This window comes from Thalassophryne amazonica, chromosome 4, assembly GCF_902500255.1.
Source record: "Thalassophryne amazonica chromosome 4, fThaAma1.1, whole genome shotgun sequence".
NCBI lineage: Eukaryota > Metazoa > Chordata > Actinopteri > Batrachoidiformes > Batrachoididae > Thalassophryne > Thalassophryne amazonica.
In genome coordinates this window covers 28,927,320-28,948,389 of record NC_047106.1, presented here as the reverse complement: position 1 = coordinate 28,948,389, position 21,070 = coordinate 28,927,320, and the positions used below count along the sequence as shown (strand labels likewise).

General features: G+C 43.8%; 1 protein-coding gene across 1 annotated transcript in view; it reads right to left on the bottom strand.

Moving 5' to 3' along the window:
• Nucleotides 1-963: 963 nt before the first annotated feature.
• Nucleotides 964-21,070, bottom strand: part of LOC117509576 (sodium channel subunit beta-3-like) — a 38,199-nt gene continuing 18,092 nt past the window's right edge. Inside the window, 3 exon segments of the mRNA XM_034169313.1 lie at nt 964-1,724; nt 7,164-7,247; nt 9,288-9,426. Coding sequence (XP_034025204.1) covers nt 7,184-7,247; nt 9,288-9,426 — 203 coding nt within the window. The 3' untranslated portion in view covers nt 964-1,724; nt 7,164-7,183.

Below are 21,070 nucleotides of genomic sequence, written 5' to 3'. Positions count from 1 at the left end.
AAGTGGCCACATACAGACATTATCTAATGTTAGTTTAACAGTGGGGATGTTGCTGTAACTTTTTGTAGATACATTTAAAGGAGTGCAAAATCAGTTAAAAACTTATTTGGATATGGTTTAGCTTTGTTGTAAATGTTCTCGTCCTGCAATTCTGTGACTGTCCATGTAGCAACTATGCCGCTATCAGGAATAGTTCAGCCTAAAACATCTCATTTTTAGAGCTATTATACAAATAATGAATGTTTATGAGTGCAATGATGAATATATTTCATGAGGTGAAATGGACCAGTTCCTGTTTCACCAAATGAAATTCTTTACATGAATGAAAATTATTTGTTTTATATAACACCTAAAATAGATCCTTGTCATTTGATTATTTTATTAATTTATAAACAAGAGAAAAGGGACTTACATTTTGGTGTGGGTCACTGGTCCTTTGAGGTCAAGAGATGCGGTTCCAACATGAACTTTAAATAGCAGCCCAATCCAAAATTGTTCTCAGTCAACTTGCAAAAACAGCCAGATAGTTCAAAAACAATCTTGACGATGCAGACCGTAGCTAACGTCGTGCACTGACTTCTTCATGTACAGACTGCCATCTGGTGAAAAGTGGACACATACAGCCTTAAGTGGCCATTCACGGAACTGCAAGTCCATGTTGGCCTCATTTCTAACAGGCTCAGGTTGCTACTTGGTGAGCTATTAGAGCTATTGTTTATTAGAAACTTGGAAGTGGAACTTCTTCTTCTGCTTTAAATTTAGAATGTATCACCTCAGTATCTACATGATGTTCTTGACCAGCAACTTTTATATTTATTTTTTGAGACACCCGGTGACCTATACCAGCTGATGAAAAGGTGTGTATTTTGAGCCCTTTTAAAACAAAATTGGCTAATATTGAAGCTTCAAAATATCTTGTCTTGTATTTCTGATAAGTCATAACTGTAATCTCATAAACCTCAGAATTTCACTATTTTTTTTCACGATATCCAACCAAACGGTATAGAAATAAAGAATATTTCTGATAATGTTTGTGGCTGAGCAATTAAATTTTAGTGTTGATGCAGAGTATAGAGCTCCTCATTTTTCCTTTTTGAATTCTTTAATATGACAAAATGGAGCACTTGGAACATTTCAATCAATTTCTTAAAATCCAGTGCAGTTATCTTAATGAACCCTCTCATTCATGCATATTGCATCACAAACAACATCCAGATGCAGATGTGATCTGTTCCAGTGAAATCTACATGCATACAGTGGATGGGAATTAATGTGGGGAAAAATGGGATGCAAATTTGCAATAATGTAAACTTCAACGCAAAACTGCAAAGGCGTTAACCACTGGCAGAGGTATGCACTCTGAGTGCCCTTTCTGAGTGTTTACAATGAAGTTGTTTTGAATTGAAAAGTTGCCGTGGTTGATGTGTATTCTGTAAATCGTTGCACTCTGATGGCTTGTATTTCTGCAATCACAAGTGATTGAAGCTGACTTTGTTCTGCACCCATCTACAAGGCAAAAGCACTTATTTCAGTTCCCTGTCACGAATATACACATGATGAGCAAAAGCGAGATAGAAATTGCATACTTAAATGTTTTGATTGGCTTTTCAAAGGACAAAGTACACGGGGGGAGTTAGTCGGCAGTGTAGGAATAATGACATCTTCATAACGGCATAGACAAGGCTGTCACATGACACTGAAGTCCCATCATGATTGGTCAGTACCTAAAAAACAAAACAAAACATAAACCAAAGACTTTTATTAGTTCGAGCAGACACTGTGTTTTGATATTGAAATGCTGTAACATGGAAGAAAAAAGTCCATATGTATTTTGACAGTATATTTTGGTTGTCTGTCACAGCATATCAGAGTTAAAAGCAAATAATGAATTCATGAGGTCACAGTGCAGACTGTCAGCATGAATGTGGGAGCACACAGATGCAAAAACAGGAGAGGGAATGTGCATACTTGCAGACTGGAATCACCTGTGCGCCTTTTGGCAAACTAAAACCTTGATTCCATGATTTCCTTTCAACAAATTCTCTGTTCCATTCTGCCATTAAAATGTGACTGGTGAAGCATGCCATGTCTGTACAATGCCACCACTGAGGCCTTTTCCTGCAATATGAATCCATCAATATACAGTAGTGTTCAGAATAATAGTAGTGCTATATGACTAAAAAGATTAATCCAGGTTTTGAGTATATTTCTTATTGTTACATGGAAAACAAGGTACCAGTAGATTCTCACAAATCCAACAAGACCAAGCATTCATGATATGCACATTCTTAAGGCTATGAAATTGGGCTACTAGTAAAAAAAAATTAGAAAAGGGGGTGTTCACAATAATAGTAGCATCTGCTGTTGATGCTACAAACTCAAAACTATTAGGTTCAAATTGCTTTTTTAGTAATCCTGTGAATCACTAAACTAGTATTTAGTTGTATAACCACAGTTTTTCATGATTTCTTCACATCTACGAAGCATTAATTTTGTTGGTTTGGAACCAGGATTTTGCTTGTTTACTAGTGTGCTTGGGGTCATTGTCTTGTTGAAACACCTATTTCAAGGGCATGTCCTCTTCAGCATAAGGCAACATGACCTCTTCAAGTATTTTGACATATCCAAACTGATCCATGAAACCTGGTATGTGATATATAGGCCCAACACCATAGTAGGAGAAACATGCCCATATCATGATGCTTGCACCACCATGCTTCACTGTCTTCACGGTGAACTGTGGCTTGAATTCAGAGCTTGGGGGTTGTCTCACAAACTGTCTGCGGTCCTTGTACCCAAAAAGAACAATTTTACTCTCATCAGTCCACAAAATATTCCTCCATTTCTCTTTAGGCCAGTTGATGTGTTCTTTGGCAAATTGTAACCTCTTCTGCACATGTCTTTTATTTAACAGAGGGAGTTTGTGGGGGATTCTTGCAAATAAATTAGCTTCACACAGGCGTCTTCTAACTGTCACAGCACTTACAGGTAACTCCAGACTGTCTTTGATCATCCTGGAGCTGATCAATGGGTGAGCATTTGCCATTCTGGTTATTCTTCTGTCCATTTTGATGGTTGGTTTCCATTTTCTTCCACGCAGGGTTTTTTTTTTTTTTTTCCATTTTAAAGCATTGGAGATCATTGTAATTGAACAGTCTATAATTTTTTTGCACCTGCGTATAAGTTTTCCCCTCTCCAATCAACTTTTTAATCAAATTACGTTGTTCTTCTGAACAGTGTCTTGAACGTCCCATTTTCCTCAGGCTTTCAAAGAGCGTGTTCAACAGGTGCTGGCTTCATCCTTAAACAGGGGACACCTGATTCACACCTGTTTGTTCCACAAAATTGACGAACTCACTGACTGTATGCCACACTGCTATTATTGTGAACACCCCCTTTTCTACTTTTTTTTTTTTTACTAATAGCCCAATTTCATAGCCTTAAGAGTGTGCATATCATGAATGCTTGGTCTTGTTGGATTTGTGAGAATCTACTGAATCTACTGGTACCTTGTTTCCCATGTAACAATAAGAAATATACTCAAAATCTGGATTAATCTTTTTAGTCACATAGCACTACTATTATTCTGAACACTACTGTATCATACGGCCAACATGACCTACTCAATATCACGTTGGTGCACAGGGTTTGTGTTTTTAATGAGAGTTTTGGCCCCAATATTACAACAGCTAGTCCGACTACCAGGGTACCTATTTAATTTTAAAGTTATTCATATTGTACCAAATTACATGTCACCCCCAAGGTGCTTTACAAGGGTAATGTCTGACATTACATGCCCACACCCCCAAACAAAAGAGCAAGCAAGAACATTGGGAGCAGTGCTAAGGAAAAACGGCCTCTTCTGTAGGAAGAAACCTCAGACAGACCAGACTCAGAGGGGTGACCACCCACTTAAGCCATATGAATAGTAAGAACAATCAAAAAAACAAAGAACAACAAAGAAATATCAAACATGCGGAGACTGGTATGATGGCATGAAGCATCCAGTTAATTATCAAGTCCAGTGGTCAGAATGACCAGTAATCAAACAAGTGGTCAAGATCACGGACCCATAAAGTGGGTCATCATAGTGAGCCGACAGTTCAAATCCCGAAAACCCCAGCAACAATCTCAGTCCTGCAGTGTTCATGTTGATCCTCCGCAGGTCACAGCACTTAACATTCCCTGCTCCAGTCACAGTGAAGGTAAGGGTATTCTATTTGGATTCCACACCAGATCAAGGAGTTTGACAGAAGGGCCATGAATTTGTGGCCCCTACGGAAGGTGACACAGAAGGTGCAGAGAGACAAAGCAGAGACTGCCAAGCTGGTTACAGATTCTGGAAAAACCTGTGCAAACCCTTGCTGCCAAGTCTTTTCATCACAAATGCAAGAACAATGATCAACAAAATAAAAGACCTGGAACTGTCTGTGTCTAGGCAAAACACCTTACAGAACTGCTGCGTTACAGTTATTACAGAAAGATGGCTCAGCCTGATGATTCTGTTAGCGAGGCTAACAGGACAGCAGACACTGATACGACAGGAACAAAGACTCTGAGAGCCAGTGGTGGGCACAGCTAACCAAAAACTTAGGTTCGATAACAGATAATCAGCTAACTGAAAAGTAATTTTTTTATAAAGCTAAACCGATAAACCACCCACAAATTTATCGGAAGCTACAGCTAACCAATAACTTCCAGTATTGTGTCCGGTACACTTGCAACTACTAACAAGCTGATTTTGAGTTTTAACACCACGGTTGCTTCTGGTAGCATCAAAGGCGACCACAGACCCAAACAATGAGTCAGTACTTCTGTCTTTGTGCGTCCTGCCCACTGCTGGAAGCTCCTGTTTACTACATAGCTTACAGCAGTGAAGCAGTTGAGAGGAGCAGCAAACCTCAACTCTCTACTCAATAGCAGTATCACCGTGAGGCAGGGGTCTTGGAAAATAAAGCAGTGCTGACTTATGGTTTTGATTTATAAAGAAAATTAATCCCAATAGAATAACTCCATTAATGTCAATTCTGTCATTTGTACAAAGTTAAAATATAACATATCTTTTAATTTTAAATAATGCACTAATTCTGAAGTTTTGTAACAAACACAGATAGATGCCAAAGGGATTCTGGGTAAAATGTGCCTCCACTAACACGGATTGATTCTAAAGAGCAAACAGGAATCAAATGCAATGATTCCAAATGAAAATAATGGAGAAGCAACCTGGGCTTCTTCTGGCATTTTTACATAAAGCAAACATAATAACATCTATAACCCAGAGAATATATTAACGAGTTTTAGGCACAATATACAAAGGGTTTAATGCTGTTGTCTGTGTCGCAAATGCATTTCTTCTGTCGTGAATGTACTGAGATTACCCATAATGCACCTGGACACAGCATGTCCACAATAAAACCTTCAAAATTAGTGCATTACTTTAAAACTAAAACATATATCTGATATTTTAATTTTATAAAACTTCAGATGTGACATTAATTTAAATAACTTGTCCGAAATTAGTTTGGTTAAAATTTTAACCATAAATTAAAACTGTATGCCTCTGGATGACTTGGGTGATATTGCCAGCATATCAGTATGGGGTCAAAAGAAATGAGCTTTTTTCTTTTCTGTGATCAGTTCTCCTTTGCTTGTAGATGTTAGAGCAGTTTCTTCTGGAACCCTGTTTGCAGAGGATAGAACTGCACATCTACTACAAAATATTTTAACAGGTAGGTACTCAACTGATTCTAAGTTTAATAAATGTTTGTAACTGTAAAGCTTTGTTCACCACTCTTCCAAAAATATGTTAGCGGTCTAACAATTATCAGACCAAAACGTATCGGAAGATAAAGGGTCTGATGATGGTTTTGAAAGTTTTCTGAAAAGCTAATCCGATAATGAAAACATGAGCTTCAATAATTAGTGGTTCGTGGGACTGTGCCCACCACTGATGAGGGCAAAGGAAAAGGATTTTGTGTATACAAACAATAATATAATACTCTCCAAATTTGAAATATTTAACAATAAAATCTTTCTATATTCCGTGACCACACCTTGTCACAAAAAGTAACGCCCGACATGTCTGTGTCTATGAAATCAGCCAATTTTGGCACAAGTAAATCCCCATTTTCACTTGTACACATGGTAACTACAGTTTGGCTAGGCCACAATGATGGCGGATGGAACATAGCTCAAAAAGAAACACAGGAAATCTGTAACATCAATGCAAAACTTGTAAGCTGGATTGTCATGGATGTCATGATGGCTTCACTCTTTCTTGTGTACAGTCAGTCAGCTTTTGACTGACAACCTGTGCTCGACAGGTTTACCCCTCTGTGCCATATACTTTCCATTTCTACATTAATGTAATTGCGATCAAGAGATTCAATACTTGGACTCAACTATAGGCCTTCTATTTATTTTAATTACATAATGACTAAATAATGAGGTGGGTGGCATGGTGGCTTTGTTTTTAACACTGATGCCTCACAGCAAGAAGGTCCTGGAATGGCTTCTGACCAAGTCCTTTCTGTAAGGAGCTGTGGGTTTCCTTTGGGTGCTCAGCCCCCTCCCCCAACCCACACTTAATCAACCTTTATTGGAAAGTGGTTATTGAAAGGGAATGAATGAATAAACCCACATCTGGCTTTGAAACTTCACTGCTCAATTTTTATTTTATTTATTTAATGTTCCATTAAACATTGAGGATCAGCCAAAAAGTGCAATAAACTATTCATCCAGTTTACCTTAATGTCAAATTAAAGTTTTGTCATTTGCCCTACAAAATCATCTTCATTGCTTGTTTTCAACTGGTATGTGCTGTGTTAGATGACAACAAAATAAACCCACATGGTCACAAATGCATACGGAACTAAAGAATAGTTCACACAGTGACAGAGAGGAGCCACAAGGAAATATTTCCATATAATCTGCAATTTACATGATTTACATACTGCAACATTTCCGATGAGGAACAACTGTACACTGAACGGAGAACGAATACAAATGAACAACTTGTCATTGGGTGATCATTTCTAAAAATGTCATCGATGAAAGCCAAAGGACGTCACCACAGAGCTGCACAATTATGAGGCACAATGGTGCAAACAATGAGTTGAAAGAGACGGTGATGACTGCACGGATTAAAGTCACATGGAAAATACCGTGTCACTGTCAATCACTTTTATTCGGTAACTGGAGCAGCTGAGCGGTCTTTCTGCTCAAAGGGAAGGGCTAGGTAGTTTGTCCTGCAGAAAAACAGAGGAACAGCTAAGAGGGTGCTGTAGGACCCCCCCCCCCCCAAGTAATACCACACAACACATCTGGTCTGAATATCATCCCTGCAACATGTAATCAATCTTCCTGCACCATAGGGTTCTGTGCATGATCACCACCTGCTGAGCCACAAATGAGACAATAGAATCTGCACCTAAAATATGTCACAACAATGCAGTGCTGCAAAGAGACGGAGTGCAAAAAGTCCAAAAATACTAGCTGTAATGTGAGCTGAACACAGGGATGGCATCACACACTCAGAGTATTTAATAACAGCACTTCGTATTACAAACCACAGCATGCTCACTAACTGCACATGCAATTCTGGAACTCAATGCAATATTGATCACAATGAATGAATATATGTGTCCGTCTGATCATCAAGCTCAATTTGTTATCTGCTGCATTTCATTCCTTCTCACTGTCATAAAGATCTGAGCATTAATGGATCATAACCATCAGAGCAACACATGCAATCTGCAGAAAATCTGGTTTATGGAATTACGGCTGTAATTCCTGTTGGGAAGAGTTAAGCCACCGCAGGGGAAACTCTAACAGGCAAGGATTCCAGACAAACAGCTCCTTCGATTCCAAACTTTGAAAAGTGTAGTTTTGCACACTGCTTTGAATTTAATAATAATTTAATAAATAACATTTTACAATAAGGCTACAGTTAATTCCTGCAGTAATACACAGGAACTAATAGTGAATTAAGGCTTAAGGGTGTTCATGTTAACGTGGGCATCACACATAATTTAATGAAGATGCATAATACCAATAAATGGTTAAGCATTATTTAACTCTTAACCATTAGTTAATGCTTATTACTACATCAACTAACATGAACATATTAAATGCTTACTAAACACATTACTTAACTCTCAGTTAAATGTTAGTTAATGGTTATTACAGCATTAACTATAAGAAGACCTTTAATAAATGATTATCAAAACACATGGCCAAACTCTGAACTGTTGGTTAATGGATATTACTGCATGAATTAATATCAACACAATTCATAAATGATTACTAAATGTTTTACTGAATGCTTAATGGTTAGTTAATGCTTATCATTGTATCAACTGTCAATTCTTGCAGCTTATGGAAGAATGTCTTTGGTCCTAACTGCCTTCAGAGAATCCTTGGACCAGAGGTACCTTGGAAAAGACTTTGTGTCAAACGTGTGGTTCCTTAGGGAAACTTATATGTATCCCTTGCTTTGTGAGGGAACATCAGTTGTGACATCTAAACAACTTGTCACTTTAGGTCACTGGTGAATGTCAAAGTCTCACAACCACACAGTGAGACAGGAAGCACCTGGACCATAAAGACAGAAACAGTGGTGACCAGGTAGTTGCTCTCCCAACTGGCTTTTGTTGTTTCAAGATTTCCAGACATCAGCATTGTTGGCGACGCAAATATGTTGGCATTAATAGTAGCGACGGCCAAAATTAGGCCAATGATGGCGCTCGTTAGACTGTGCACCATTTCCACATCTCTGAATGTCACATTTTGCAGTGTTGTAAATTGCTTGAAAACTTAATGGAACCTCCCAAATCATTTTATTTACTGCTCTTATAGTTAATAAACACAGTCAGGAATGTCACTGTCATTGTAAAATAATGGAATCGGGATGAGTTTTCTGCAAAAGTCGCCTCCATCAGCACATGTGCACGGTCTGTCTCATTGTTCTGTTCATGAAACAAATTGCACACTTAACAACTGTCATCCTGGATCAAGTGAGCAGTCAATGCGGTGACAAACTGTTGAGAGCTGACTACACAGATATATCCAGGTCTTCACCAACGCTGACAAAGTGATGCCCCCAGTCAGTTTGTGATGGATGTGGAAAACCCTCTGAGGATTTATAAAGGTTGTTTAGAAAAGGAGCAGTCAGCAACACTCGGAATAATTCAGATGTCTGTTACAAACTGATGTCTGACTGCTGACAGTTATTTGTGTCCCAAATCTAAAAGATTTTGTTGTTGTTCCTTTTGTTTTCCAAGACTCACTCTGTGTCCTGCGACTGCTCGTCGGATTTGGAGATCTTCCTGTAGCAGTAAACCATTTCTACCAGCAGCCAGAAGGTCAGGAAGACCAGCAGCACATACATCATGATCTCAGAGTAGAGCGCTGTGGTGTCTTCACTGGCTGTGGAGCAAAACAGCAACAGGGACCATGTATTATTCAGCACACAACCTTTTGCTGAGCTTTAATCAAGACGGGGAAGTCTCATTTACTGACAGGGTATGCATGCAAACACTGCTGACCCCCATCAGCAGTCATTCCTCATAGAGGAGGCAATATATGTGCAGCCCTTCAAATTCAATTTCATTGTGCTCTTTATTATTAATACATGTATTCTCATCACTGTGCAGCTTATAAACTAAGCACATTCATTTTTGGTTTGCATCTGATATGTAGAAAACACTTAAAAGACAAAGAGATGTACAAATATTATAATCATACTCGTGACACAGATTTTAAGTTGGGAGCCGTGCAGATGATTTTGAGCGAAAGAAAATGGATATTGTGGCACACTTTGGTACAATTGTGAAAACACTGTACTATCTCATCCCCACCACACTTAAATTAAAATGTCTTTACCAATTAATACACACAATAGAATTCCTCCCCCTTTATAGCAGTAACTGCAGCTATGAACGGACTACTTGATTTTGCTTAATTTAAGGTTGAGTATGAGTTTGACAAATTCTTTTGCACGACAAAAACAAATACTGCCTCAAAAGCAGATGGATGGTTGATTAAAAATATGCTCTTTCATTCTTTTGTACCTTTTTCACTTTTGAATTCTCCATAAATTCCAAAACAGTGACACAACTTTGTCCTAGCGGTAATAAACAGGGGAAGATGTGCTAAATACTGTATGTCTTAGACTATCGAGTGAATACCTGATGGAATATTATTCATTTCAACTTCATTAACATTGTTTCACAAAGGATTTACCAGTTTTTGCTTTGTTTCATTGAGTCTTAATGGTTATTTTGCTCATGAAATCCTCAGTAGCACTGGGTGGAGACGTATGTGAATCTTAATTTAGATTTGTGGAAGCCTACTATTAATAATACAGTACATTTAGAAATTTAAAACTGCCAAATGGGAGTAAGCAGGTATAGAAAATGAATGATTAAATTGTCCAATGGATCATGAAAAACACTAACTTGGTGATAGCCCGGCATTCATGGAAGAATACATACATATTAGCAAAATGCATCATTTGTGCCAAAACAAGCTTAAAAGTCATGTTCCCAACTAACCAAATTAACATGAAAAAATGTTTAATCTAACTAGGCTATCTACAACTCCTCACTCGGGGAGGAGGGGTAACGGTAAGACGGAGGTAAGGAATGAGAGGAACAGTAGTAGCCAGTAAACCATTATTGATCAGTATGTCTGGTATTTATATTTCCAAACTGTTATTCTTTTTTATTTTCACGTTTGATACTCTGTGTGCTTCTTACCCTGTGTGATGCTATACAATGCTGCTGGAAACTCAATTTCCTTGAGAGTCTTCCCAAGAGATTAATAAAGTTCTATCTAATCTAATCTAGCACAGCTGGTAGCCAGATAATAAACAACTACACCTGACACCAAATTACTGACCTGTTTTTCAAAACAATTCATGTCTGCCTGGCAGATGTTTATAACAATTAGATTATGCGTGTGCGCTAATATGATAGCTGTCATGAAAAGGGCATTGTAGGAATGGAATACCACCACTATCAAGAAAACAAATTAATTATATGAATATCGTCTTATACCCATCAACAAATTCTACATATCTATTTTTAGACCGGCACATACATCACCAGGTTAGAATTTCATAATACTGTATGCTAGCTAACATGCTAGCTGCCATACACTACCATATGTAGATTATTGTAGTGAGCAGTTCATGGGCTGCTTTCCAGAAAATATTCAGGATTGTATTACACACAACTATAAACTCTGTTTTAGAAGAGCTTATGCATCAGGTAGTAGCATTTAATTAGATTTTGTTGTATATTGTCAGCAAACATGACTTCTACCATGCATGGAAGTCATTGTAGTGAAACAGCCACGAGCTGGATAATAAGTTCAACAGTTACATGGAAGGAGAATTAAACATTGTTGGTAGAGCAGAATTTCAGAAAAAAAAATTGAGGATGTTGTACTATAATTTTTCAATACGACAGCCGATGTGCTGTATGTAGCATAGCACTGGTACCACAGTCTCTTATACAAAGAGACTGGTAGCGTGTTTTTGAAAAATGGCTGTGATTGGTCCATCTGATACGTCGGCCGCTATTGGCTATCATGCCACGCTCTGTGATTGGCTGCGGCGTAACCGCCGAAAATGTAAGTTGGTTCCACTCCTCCAGAGACTGTGGTACCAGTGCTATGTTGTCAACAAAGGCTGCAGCCAATCTGAGAGCAGCGTGTCTCAGCCAATCAGCAAAATGTCAGAATCCTGACTAAAAGTCACGTGACCAAATAACCCGATACCGACTCCTTTGCCTTGGCTGGAGGAGTGGAACCAACTTATATGTAGCAGGGAAAACACTGTAGCCACAGTAAACAGCCACTCCTGACATAATAAACTGCAAACTACAATGAAAGGATGGCATTTGTATGTCAGAGTATTAATTTACACCTGATAAAAACAAATTGTAGTATTCTGCTTTTATATTGTCATATAAATTGTATCTCAGGAAACTGTGTACATTTTGACATTGGAAAACACCCATGTCACTCTGTTTACTTTTTAGTGCAGCAGATAAATGAATATTTACTGAGGATCCTTCAAATGGTGATGCAAGCACCAAGCTCTTTTGTAAAAGCACATTAACCACCTAAATTTTCAATAGGCAGCCAGGTAGGGGTCAATTGAAGAATTACACAGGGGTCAAAATTTAAAAATGCTCCAGTCATGTTGAAAAGTATTCCATATTATTTGTCTGATCATAAAGATTCCAAAAAGGTATAGTTTGGACTATCTGTGAATGAATGTTATGGAGTTATGAGGTAAAAACAGCAAAAACACTGAGAAAGGTCAATTTCAGTTTGTACAGGGGTCAAAGGTTAAAGTTGCTCCAATTTTGGTAAAAAGTGGTGCAAATTACTGGTTGAGCTAATAGGATTAATAAATGGAATAGTTTTGACTGTGTTGCGTGCTTGGTTTGCAAAGTGAACGATAAACAATGTCGGCATCCATTGGATTCTATGACATGTGACATATGTTACCCTGTAACATGATGCAAACTATTCCTTTTTAAAACCATATTCACTCAACTAATAATTTGCATCACCCTTTACAAAAATTTGAGCAACTTTAACTTTTGACCCCTGTACAAATTGAAATTGACCTTTGTCACCATTCTTGCTGTTTCCTGTACATTCCACCGTTACAGGAGTTTTTTTCATGGAAAGAAAAGCGGAGGGACGCGCCATGGAGCCGTTCATTACACGGGACAAAACCACCTCGGTGTTGGTCTCTCAGGACAGCTTTCAGATGGATTTCAGACAGATTCCGGTTGCTTTCCAGTCGTGTGAATATCCGATTGTAATTGTGCATGAGCTGGACATGCCAGAACATGTCCCGTGCACCATGTCATGTGCGGAACTCCTCCGCACGTCTGTCTTAATGTGCCGGAAAAGTGCTGATGTCCACGTCTTTTCACAATTCCTGTGCTAGTCAGATGACATACCGGATCAAGACAGCGTCCAGTTTAAAAATGAATGGCACATTTCACTGTTACTGTTGTGAAAGTGTAGTGACACGGACCCACAACAGGGGGCGCAAATGAACGGTCAATAGATGAGCCAAAAGGTAACAATTTAATGTTGTGAAATGTGCACAACGAACATACAGACAATCTCAGAATATAATTACAGTCAAATTACAAAGGTGACGTGTGGGCAGGCTAGAGGATAGAAGACGTCTGTCCTGAGAAGAGCCGGAATCACACGATTTCCGCCCCCACAGAACCTGGTGAATACTGGAGCCGCCAAGTCCCGAATTCCCAGGTGATCACCGTCCCCGACTGTCGGATCTGGTACTGCTGGCGAAGAACAAAGACAGTCAAGTGTGGGTGTGTGTACACCCAGTAACAACAGCGGTGGGAATGCCACCTCCACCTCTCACTCAACACGTTGCAGCGGTCTCAGATGAAAAGGAGCGCCGTCTTGCACAGCCTCCGCAAAAACGACCGGTTCTCCTGCAAACACTCACAATAACAGATTTATAAATCTCACAAAAAGGCTGAGAGTATTACCTCCAATGAAGTATGATATCTCGGCGATGAGGTGGAGATGACGTCTGGTCTTTATGGAGTGCGATGATGAAGAATGTGTGACAGCTGTCAGGAATTAATGAGTGACAGCTGTCACTCCCGGCTGTGTCCGTGGCGGCAGCGCCCTCTCGTGCCTGAAGCCCGCACTTCAGGCAGGGCGCCCTTTGGTGGTGGGCCAGCAGTACATCCTCTTCTGGCGGCCCACACAACAGGACCCCCCCCTCAACGGGCGCCTCCTGGCGCCCGACCAGGCTTGTCCGGGTGTCTGCGGTAGAAATCGGCCAGGAGGGCGGGGTCCAGGATGAAGCTCCTCTTCACCCAGGAGCGTTCTTCGGGTCCATACCCTTCCCAGTCCACCAAATACTGGAACCCCCGGCCCATTCGACGGACGTCCAGGAGCCGGCGCACTGTCCAAGCCGGCTCCCAGTCAATGATCCGGGCAGGAGGCGGCGCCGGACCGGGAGCACAGAGGGGTGAGGTGTGGTGAGGCTTGAGTCTGGACACATGAACAACCGGGTGGATCCGCAGTGAAGCTGGGAGTCGGAGCTTCACTGCGGCAGGACTGAGGATTTTGAGGATCTTGAAAGGTCCAATGTACCGGTCCTTCAACTTGGGGGAGTCCACTTGGAGGGGGATGTCCTTCGTGGACAGCCACACCTCCTGCCCGGGCTGGTAAGCAGGGGCCGGGGATCGCCGGCGGTCTGCATGGGTCTTCGCCCTCGTCCGGGCCTTCAACAAGGCAGAATGGGCGGAGCGCCACACCCGAGGGCACTTCCGCAGGTGGGCCTGGACCGAGGGCACACCGACCTCTCCCTCCACCACGGGGAACAACGGGGGCTGATACCCCAAACACACCTCAAATGGGGAGAGGCCGGTGGCGGAAGACACCTGGCTGTTATGTGCATACTCGATCCAGGCCAGATGGTTACTCCAGGCCGTCGGGTGCGCGGATGTGACGCAGCGGAGGGTCTGTTCCAGTTCCTGGTTGGCCCGCTCTGCCTGTCCGTTCGTCTGTGGATGGTACCCGGACGAGAGGCTCACGGTGGCCCCCAGTTCCCTGCAGAAGCTCCTCCAGACGTGTGAGGAGAACTGGGGACCACGATCTGAGACGATGTCGGTGGGTATCCCATGCAGACGGACAACATGGTGGACCAGGAGGTCTGCTGTCTCCTGGGCTGTTGGGAGCTTCGGGAGGGCCACGAAGTGGGCCGCCTTGGAGAATCGGTCCACTATCGTGAAGATGGTGGTGTTGCCCTGGGACGGCGGGAGGCCCGTGACGAAATCCAGGCCGATGTGGGACCAGGGGCGATGAGGCACAGGAAGCGGTTGGAGTAGTCCTTGGGCCTTCCTGTGGTCAGCCTTGCCCCTGGCACAGGTGGTGCAGGCCTGGATATACTCCCGGACGTCGGCCTCCATAGACGCCCACCAGAAGCGCTGCCGGACAACTGCCACGGTCCTTCGCACCCCTGGATGACAAGAGAGCTTGGAACCGTGACAGAAGTCCAAGACTGCAGCTCTGGCCTCTGGTGGGACGTATAAATGGTTCTTCAGACCTGTACCTGGGTCTGGGCTCCGTGCCAGGGCCTCCCGGACGATCTTCTCCACGTCCCAGGTGAGGGTGGCCACGATAGTGGACTCCGGCAGGATGGGCTCCGGTGGATCCGACAGTGCAGTTTTGACCTCCTCTTCGTGTACCCGGGACAAGGCATCCGACCTCTGGTTCTTGGTCCCGGGGCGATAGGTGATCTGGAAGTCAAAACGCCCGAAGAACAGTGACCAGCGGGCTTGCCTGGGGTTCAGCCGCTTGGCGGTCCTGATATACTCCAGGTTCCGATGGTCAGTGAAAACCGTGAACGGCACAGACGCTCCCTCCAACAGGTGTCTCCACTCCTCAAGAGTCTCTTTCACCGCAAGGAGTTCTCGATTGCCGACGTCATAGTTCCGTTCAGCCGGGGTCAACCTGCGTGAAAAGTATGCACACGGGTGAAGAACCTTATCGGTCTCTCCGCTCTGGGACAGCACGGCTCCTATCCCTGAGTCAGAGGCGTCCACTTCAACCACGAACTGGCGGCTAGGGTCGGGTTGCACCAAAACTGGCGCAGTAGAGAACCGTCATTTCAACTCCTTGAACGCGGCTTCGCACCGATCCGACCAGGTGAAGGGGAGTTTTGGAGAGGTCAGGGCTGTCAGGGGGCTAACTACCTGACTGTAGCCCTTAATGAACCTCCTATAGAAATTAGCGAAGCCGAGGAACTGTTGCAGCTTCCTACGGCTTGTTGGTTGGGGCCAATCTCTCACCGCCGCAACCTTGGCCGGATCAGGGGCGACGGAGTTAGAGGAGATGATAAACCCCAGGAAGGACAAAGACGTGCGGTGAAACTCGCACTTCTCGCCCTTCACAAACAGTCGGTTCTCTAATAACCGCTGCAGGACCTGACGTACATGCTGGACATGGGTCTCAGGATCCGGAGAAAAGATGAGAATATCGTCCAGATATACGAAGACGAATCGGTGCAGGAAGTCCCGCAAGACGTCGTTAACCAAGGCTTGGAACGTCGCAGGGGCGTTGGTGAGGCCGAACGGCATGACCAGGTACTCAAAGTGACCTAACGGGGTGTTAAATGCCATCTTCCATTCGTCTCCCTTCCGGATCCGAACCAGGTGATACGCATTTCTAAGATCCAGCTTAGTAAAGATTTTGGCTCCATGCAGGGGGGTGAACACGGAATCCAACAATGGCAACGGGTATCGATTGCGAACCGTAATCTCATTCAGCCCCCTGTAATCAATGCATGGACGGAGTCCGCCATCTTTCTTGCCCACAAAAAAGAAACCTGCCCCCATCGGGGAGGTGGAGTTCCGGATCAGCCCGGCAGCTAATGAGTCCCGGATGTAGGTCTCCATTGATTCGCGCTCAGGTCGTGAGAGGTTGTACAGCCTGCTGGACGGGAACTCAGCGCCTGGAACCAAATCAATGGCACAATCGTACGGACGGTGCGGGGGAAGGGTGAGTGCCAGATCCTTGCTGAAGACGTCAGCAAGATCGTGGTACTCAACCGGCACTGCCGTCAGATTGGGAGGGACTTTGACCTCCTCCTTAGCCTGTAAACCGGGAGGAACCGAGGATCCTAAACACACCCGATGGCAGGTTTCGCTCCACTGAACCACCACCCCAGACGGCCAATCAATCCCATGGATGCTTCAACATCCATGGGAAGCCCAAAATCACGCGGGAGGTAGAAGGAGTTACAAAAAACTCAATCTCCTCCCGATGGTTTCCAGACACCACCAGAGTTACTGGTTGTGTCTTGTGTGTGAGTAAAGGGAGGAGGGTGCCATCTAGTGCCCGAACCTGTAATGGCGAAGGAAGCGCCACCAGAGGGAGCCCTACCTCCCTTGCCCATCTGCTGTCTAGCAGATTCCCTTCTGACCCCGTGTCCACCAGTGCTGGGGCTTGAAGGGTTAAATCCCCGCTCAGGATTGTGACTGGGAGTCGTGTGGCAATCTGTGTGTGTCTCAATTGAATGTTCTGACCCCCCCTTAGCCCAGTCTCTAAGGGCGAGTGTTGTCGTTTTGGACGTTTGGGGCAGTTTTTCTGTATGTGCTCCTTTGAGCTGCAGAGAAAACACTCCCCGCGGATCAGCCTCCTCATTTTGGCCCTGTGCGTTTCCCTAACAACGTCAGCAGGGGGAGCTGTTACCCCACGGAGCGCTGTGGCTGTGGAGCGTGGGGAGGGCGGCGCCTTTTCGAACCCGGAAGGGAGAGGGGCGGCGCGTATCCGGTCACGTCCTTCGCCTCGCTCCCGACGGCGTTCCTCCAACCGATTGTCTAACCGTATAACGAGATCGATAAGCCCATCTAAATCCCGCGGTTCCTCCTTAGCTACCAGCTGCTCCTTCAGAACCAACGACAGTCCGTTTATGAAGGCGGCGCGGAGCGCAACGTTATTCCAGCCGGACCTCGCAGCCGCGATGCGGAAGTTGACTGCATAAGCGGCTGCGCTCTCGCGTCCCTGTCTCATTGACAGCAGCACGGTTGAAGTGGTCTCTCCTCTGTTAGGGTGATCAAACACTGTTCTGAACTCCCCCACAAACCCAGTGTATGCTGATAACAACCGTGAGTTCTGTTCCCAGAGCGCCGTAGCCCAGGCGCGTGCTTTACCCCGAAGCACAGCAATCACATAAGCTATTTTACTAGCATCTGACGCGTACATGACGGGACGTTGTGCGAAGACGAGCGAACACTGCATAAGAAAGTCCGCGCACGTCTCCACACAACCTCCGTACGGCTCAGGAGGGCTTATGTATGCTTCAGGGGATGGTGGGAGGGGTTGTTGAACCACCACTGGAACGTTCATATTCTGCACAGGGTCGGCAGGAGGACGTGCTGCAGCAGCGCCCTGAGCGCTCGCCGCCATCTGTGCGGAGAGAGCCTCCACCCTGCGGTTCAGGAGGATGTTTTGATCATTTGATCCAACCGAGCCGTAAAGGCGGTGAGAATGTGCTGTAGCTCACCAATCACGCCTCCTGCAGACGCCTGCGCTCCCTGCTCTCCCATTGGTCGTTCAACAGCCGGGTGATGCCCCTCGGAGTCCATGACGCTGGCCGAGATATCCTGTTGTGAAAGTGTAGTGACACGGACCCACAACAGGGGGCGCAAATGAACGGTCAATAGATGAGCCAAAAGATAACAATTTAATGTTGTGAAATGTGCACAACGAACATACAGACAATCTCAGAATATAATTACAGTCAAATTACAAAGGTGACGTGTGGGCAGGCTCGAGGATAGAAGACGTCTGTCCTGAGAAGAGCCGGAATCACACGATTTCCGCCCCCACAGAACCTGGTGAATACTGGAGCCGCCAAGTCGCGAATTCCCAGGTGATCACCGTCCCCGACTGTCGGATCTGGTACTGCTGGCAAAGAACAAAGACAGTCAAGTGTGGGTGTGTGTACACCCAGTAACAACAGCGGTGGGAATGCCACCTCCACCTCTCACTCAACACATTGCAGCAGTCTCAGATGAAAAGGAGCGCCGTCTTGCACAGCCTCCGCAAAAACGACCGGTTCTCCTGCAAACACTCACAATAACAGATTTATAAATCTCACAAAAAGGCTGAGAGTATTACCTCCAATGAAGTATGATATCTCGGCGATGAGGTGGAGATGACATCTGGTCTTTATGGAGTGCGATGATGAAGAATGTGTGACAGCTGTCAGGAATTAATGAGTGACAGCTGTCACTCCCGGCTGTGTCCGTGGCGGCAGCGCCCTCTCGTGCCTGAAGCCCGCACTTCAGGCAGGGCGCCCTTTGGTGGTGGGCCAGCAGTACATCCTCTTCTGGCGGCCCACACAACAGTTACAGGAGTTTTTGTCATAGAAAGAGAAGCTGCTCCACCGTGCGTCGCGGTGCAGCCGCTCGGCGCAAAGCAACGCCGTGATGAAGCCTTCCAGGACATGTTGGGCAGGTTCAGCTCATGCACAATCACAATTGGATAATCGCACGACTGAAAAGCAACGGACAGCCGTCTGAAATCCACCTGAAAGCCATCCTGTGAGACCAACACCGAGGTGGTTTTGTGCCACGCCATGAGCGGCATGGTGGCACATCCCTCCGCTTCTTTTTCCATGAAAAAACTCCTGTAACGGTGGAATGTGCCGATAAAGTGCTGATGTCCACATCTTCTGCCTTTTTGTGAAAGTCAGACGAGGTCCTGGATCAACAAAGCTTTCACGTTGGAAATGATCTGGTTGTTTCAGCGGGGTGTCAGCCTGTCGATGGGGGCTGGGAGCACGCCGCGCTCTCAGCAGTTGTGCGCCGTCCTTAAAGGGGCAGTAACACCCTGTAATCTGTTTAATCCCCATAAAATCGTCACTGAAAGCCATATTAATTTTTCGAATGGTGTCCACCTGGAGGTCTCTCACAATTTCTGGAAAAATTTGATGCAGCAAAGATCCAAATCGTTCAGACATTTATTCACAATAAAAAATAGACGAGAGGGGTGGACCACACCTCACTCCAAGCCTGCTCACAGGCGAATGACGCAACCGACAGGCGTGAAAAAACTCACGCATGCGCACGAGGGTTCAAGATTGTCTGACGCAATCACACGTGATTCAAATCCATATGGTTTTTGAAAAAAATAATAAGGTCGGGTACTTTTCTAACAGACCTCATATGTATGTATATATATATATATATATATATATATATATATATATATATATATATATATATATATATATATATATATATATATATATATAATTGCACAGCTTTCAGGCTTTTCATATAGCTTTCAGGCTATACACATTAAAATCACAAGTGTTAAATTAACACTGTCAGTGTTGGTTTAACGCTGGTGATTTTACTGTGTAGCAATAAATATTTATCAAAGATGGCAGCTGATCGATTTGTTTTTGCATTTATTGCAAGGTGAGCTAAATATAGAATATGATGTAATGGGTGTTCTGTCACAATTTTTTCCATGACAGAAGTGTGCAGCTGGATTTTTTTTTTTTTTTAGTTGTTTGAATAGAATTTGTCTGTGGAGGTGACAAGGTTTCCTAATTTGTTTCAAGTGCACATCCGCTTCAAATTAATCACTCGAAGTTTTATTACTAAATTTGGTACCCAAACCTGTCAAATCCAGTGGACATAAACCAAAGCCAACAAGTAACAAAAATAAGTAACTGCAAACATGAATATATGAGTACACTAGAAAATGGCTTTTCCCTGCAAGCAGTTCAGTTCTCAATCTATAAAGGCCGACTGCAGGGGGAAAAGTATTTTACACACTGTATTTGCTCAGAGCATCTCCTGACCAATTCATTTTTAATGAATTTGGTCTTCCACTGTGAAATCTGTGTGTGTGTGTGTGTGTGTGTGTGTGTGTGTGTGTGTGTGTGTGTGTGTGTGTGTGTGTGTGTGTGTGTGTGTGTGTGTGTGTGTGTGTGTGTGTGTGTGTGTGTGTGTGTGTGTGTGTGTGTACACAAGACTACTTCAAAATGTTATTGGCCTCTCCCAGAAAACCTCACAGGAGAAAGATTTTTCTTGAATTATTTTTCAAGTGTCCCTTGGGCCCCTTCACACATAACACGAAGTTGTCTGAAAAAAGCAGGAACCAGCTGAAAACCGCAACAAAAAATGAATTGGGCAACTGCGGAAAATTTCACCTGCTGACACAAGGTCGGACAGGTCTGCACGATACTGCAGCTTTGGTTTTGTGCACGCAGTGCGAGGACATTACAGGTGTGGCACCACATTGCGTTCCTCCAGCAGCAGAGCAATTAGATGCTGGACATATGTACATAAACCAATGAATATATGGAAGCCCAAAATAATGTGAAGCACAGATTCAGCACATTATAGGAACAATGAATGTAGTGTTTAAATGTAACAATCATGTTACTGGTCATGAATCTGTTGTCACTGTAAAAAAAAAAAATCCTGTTATGAAGAGCTGACAATACAAGTATCGACCTCCTGTTCCTCTCTGT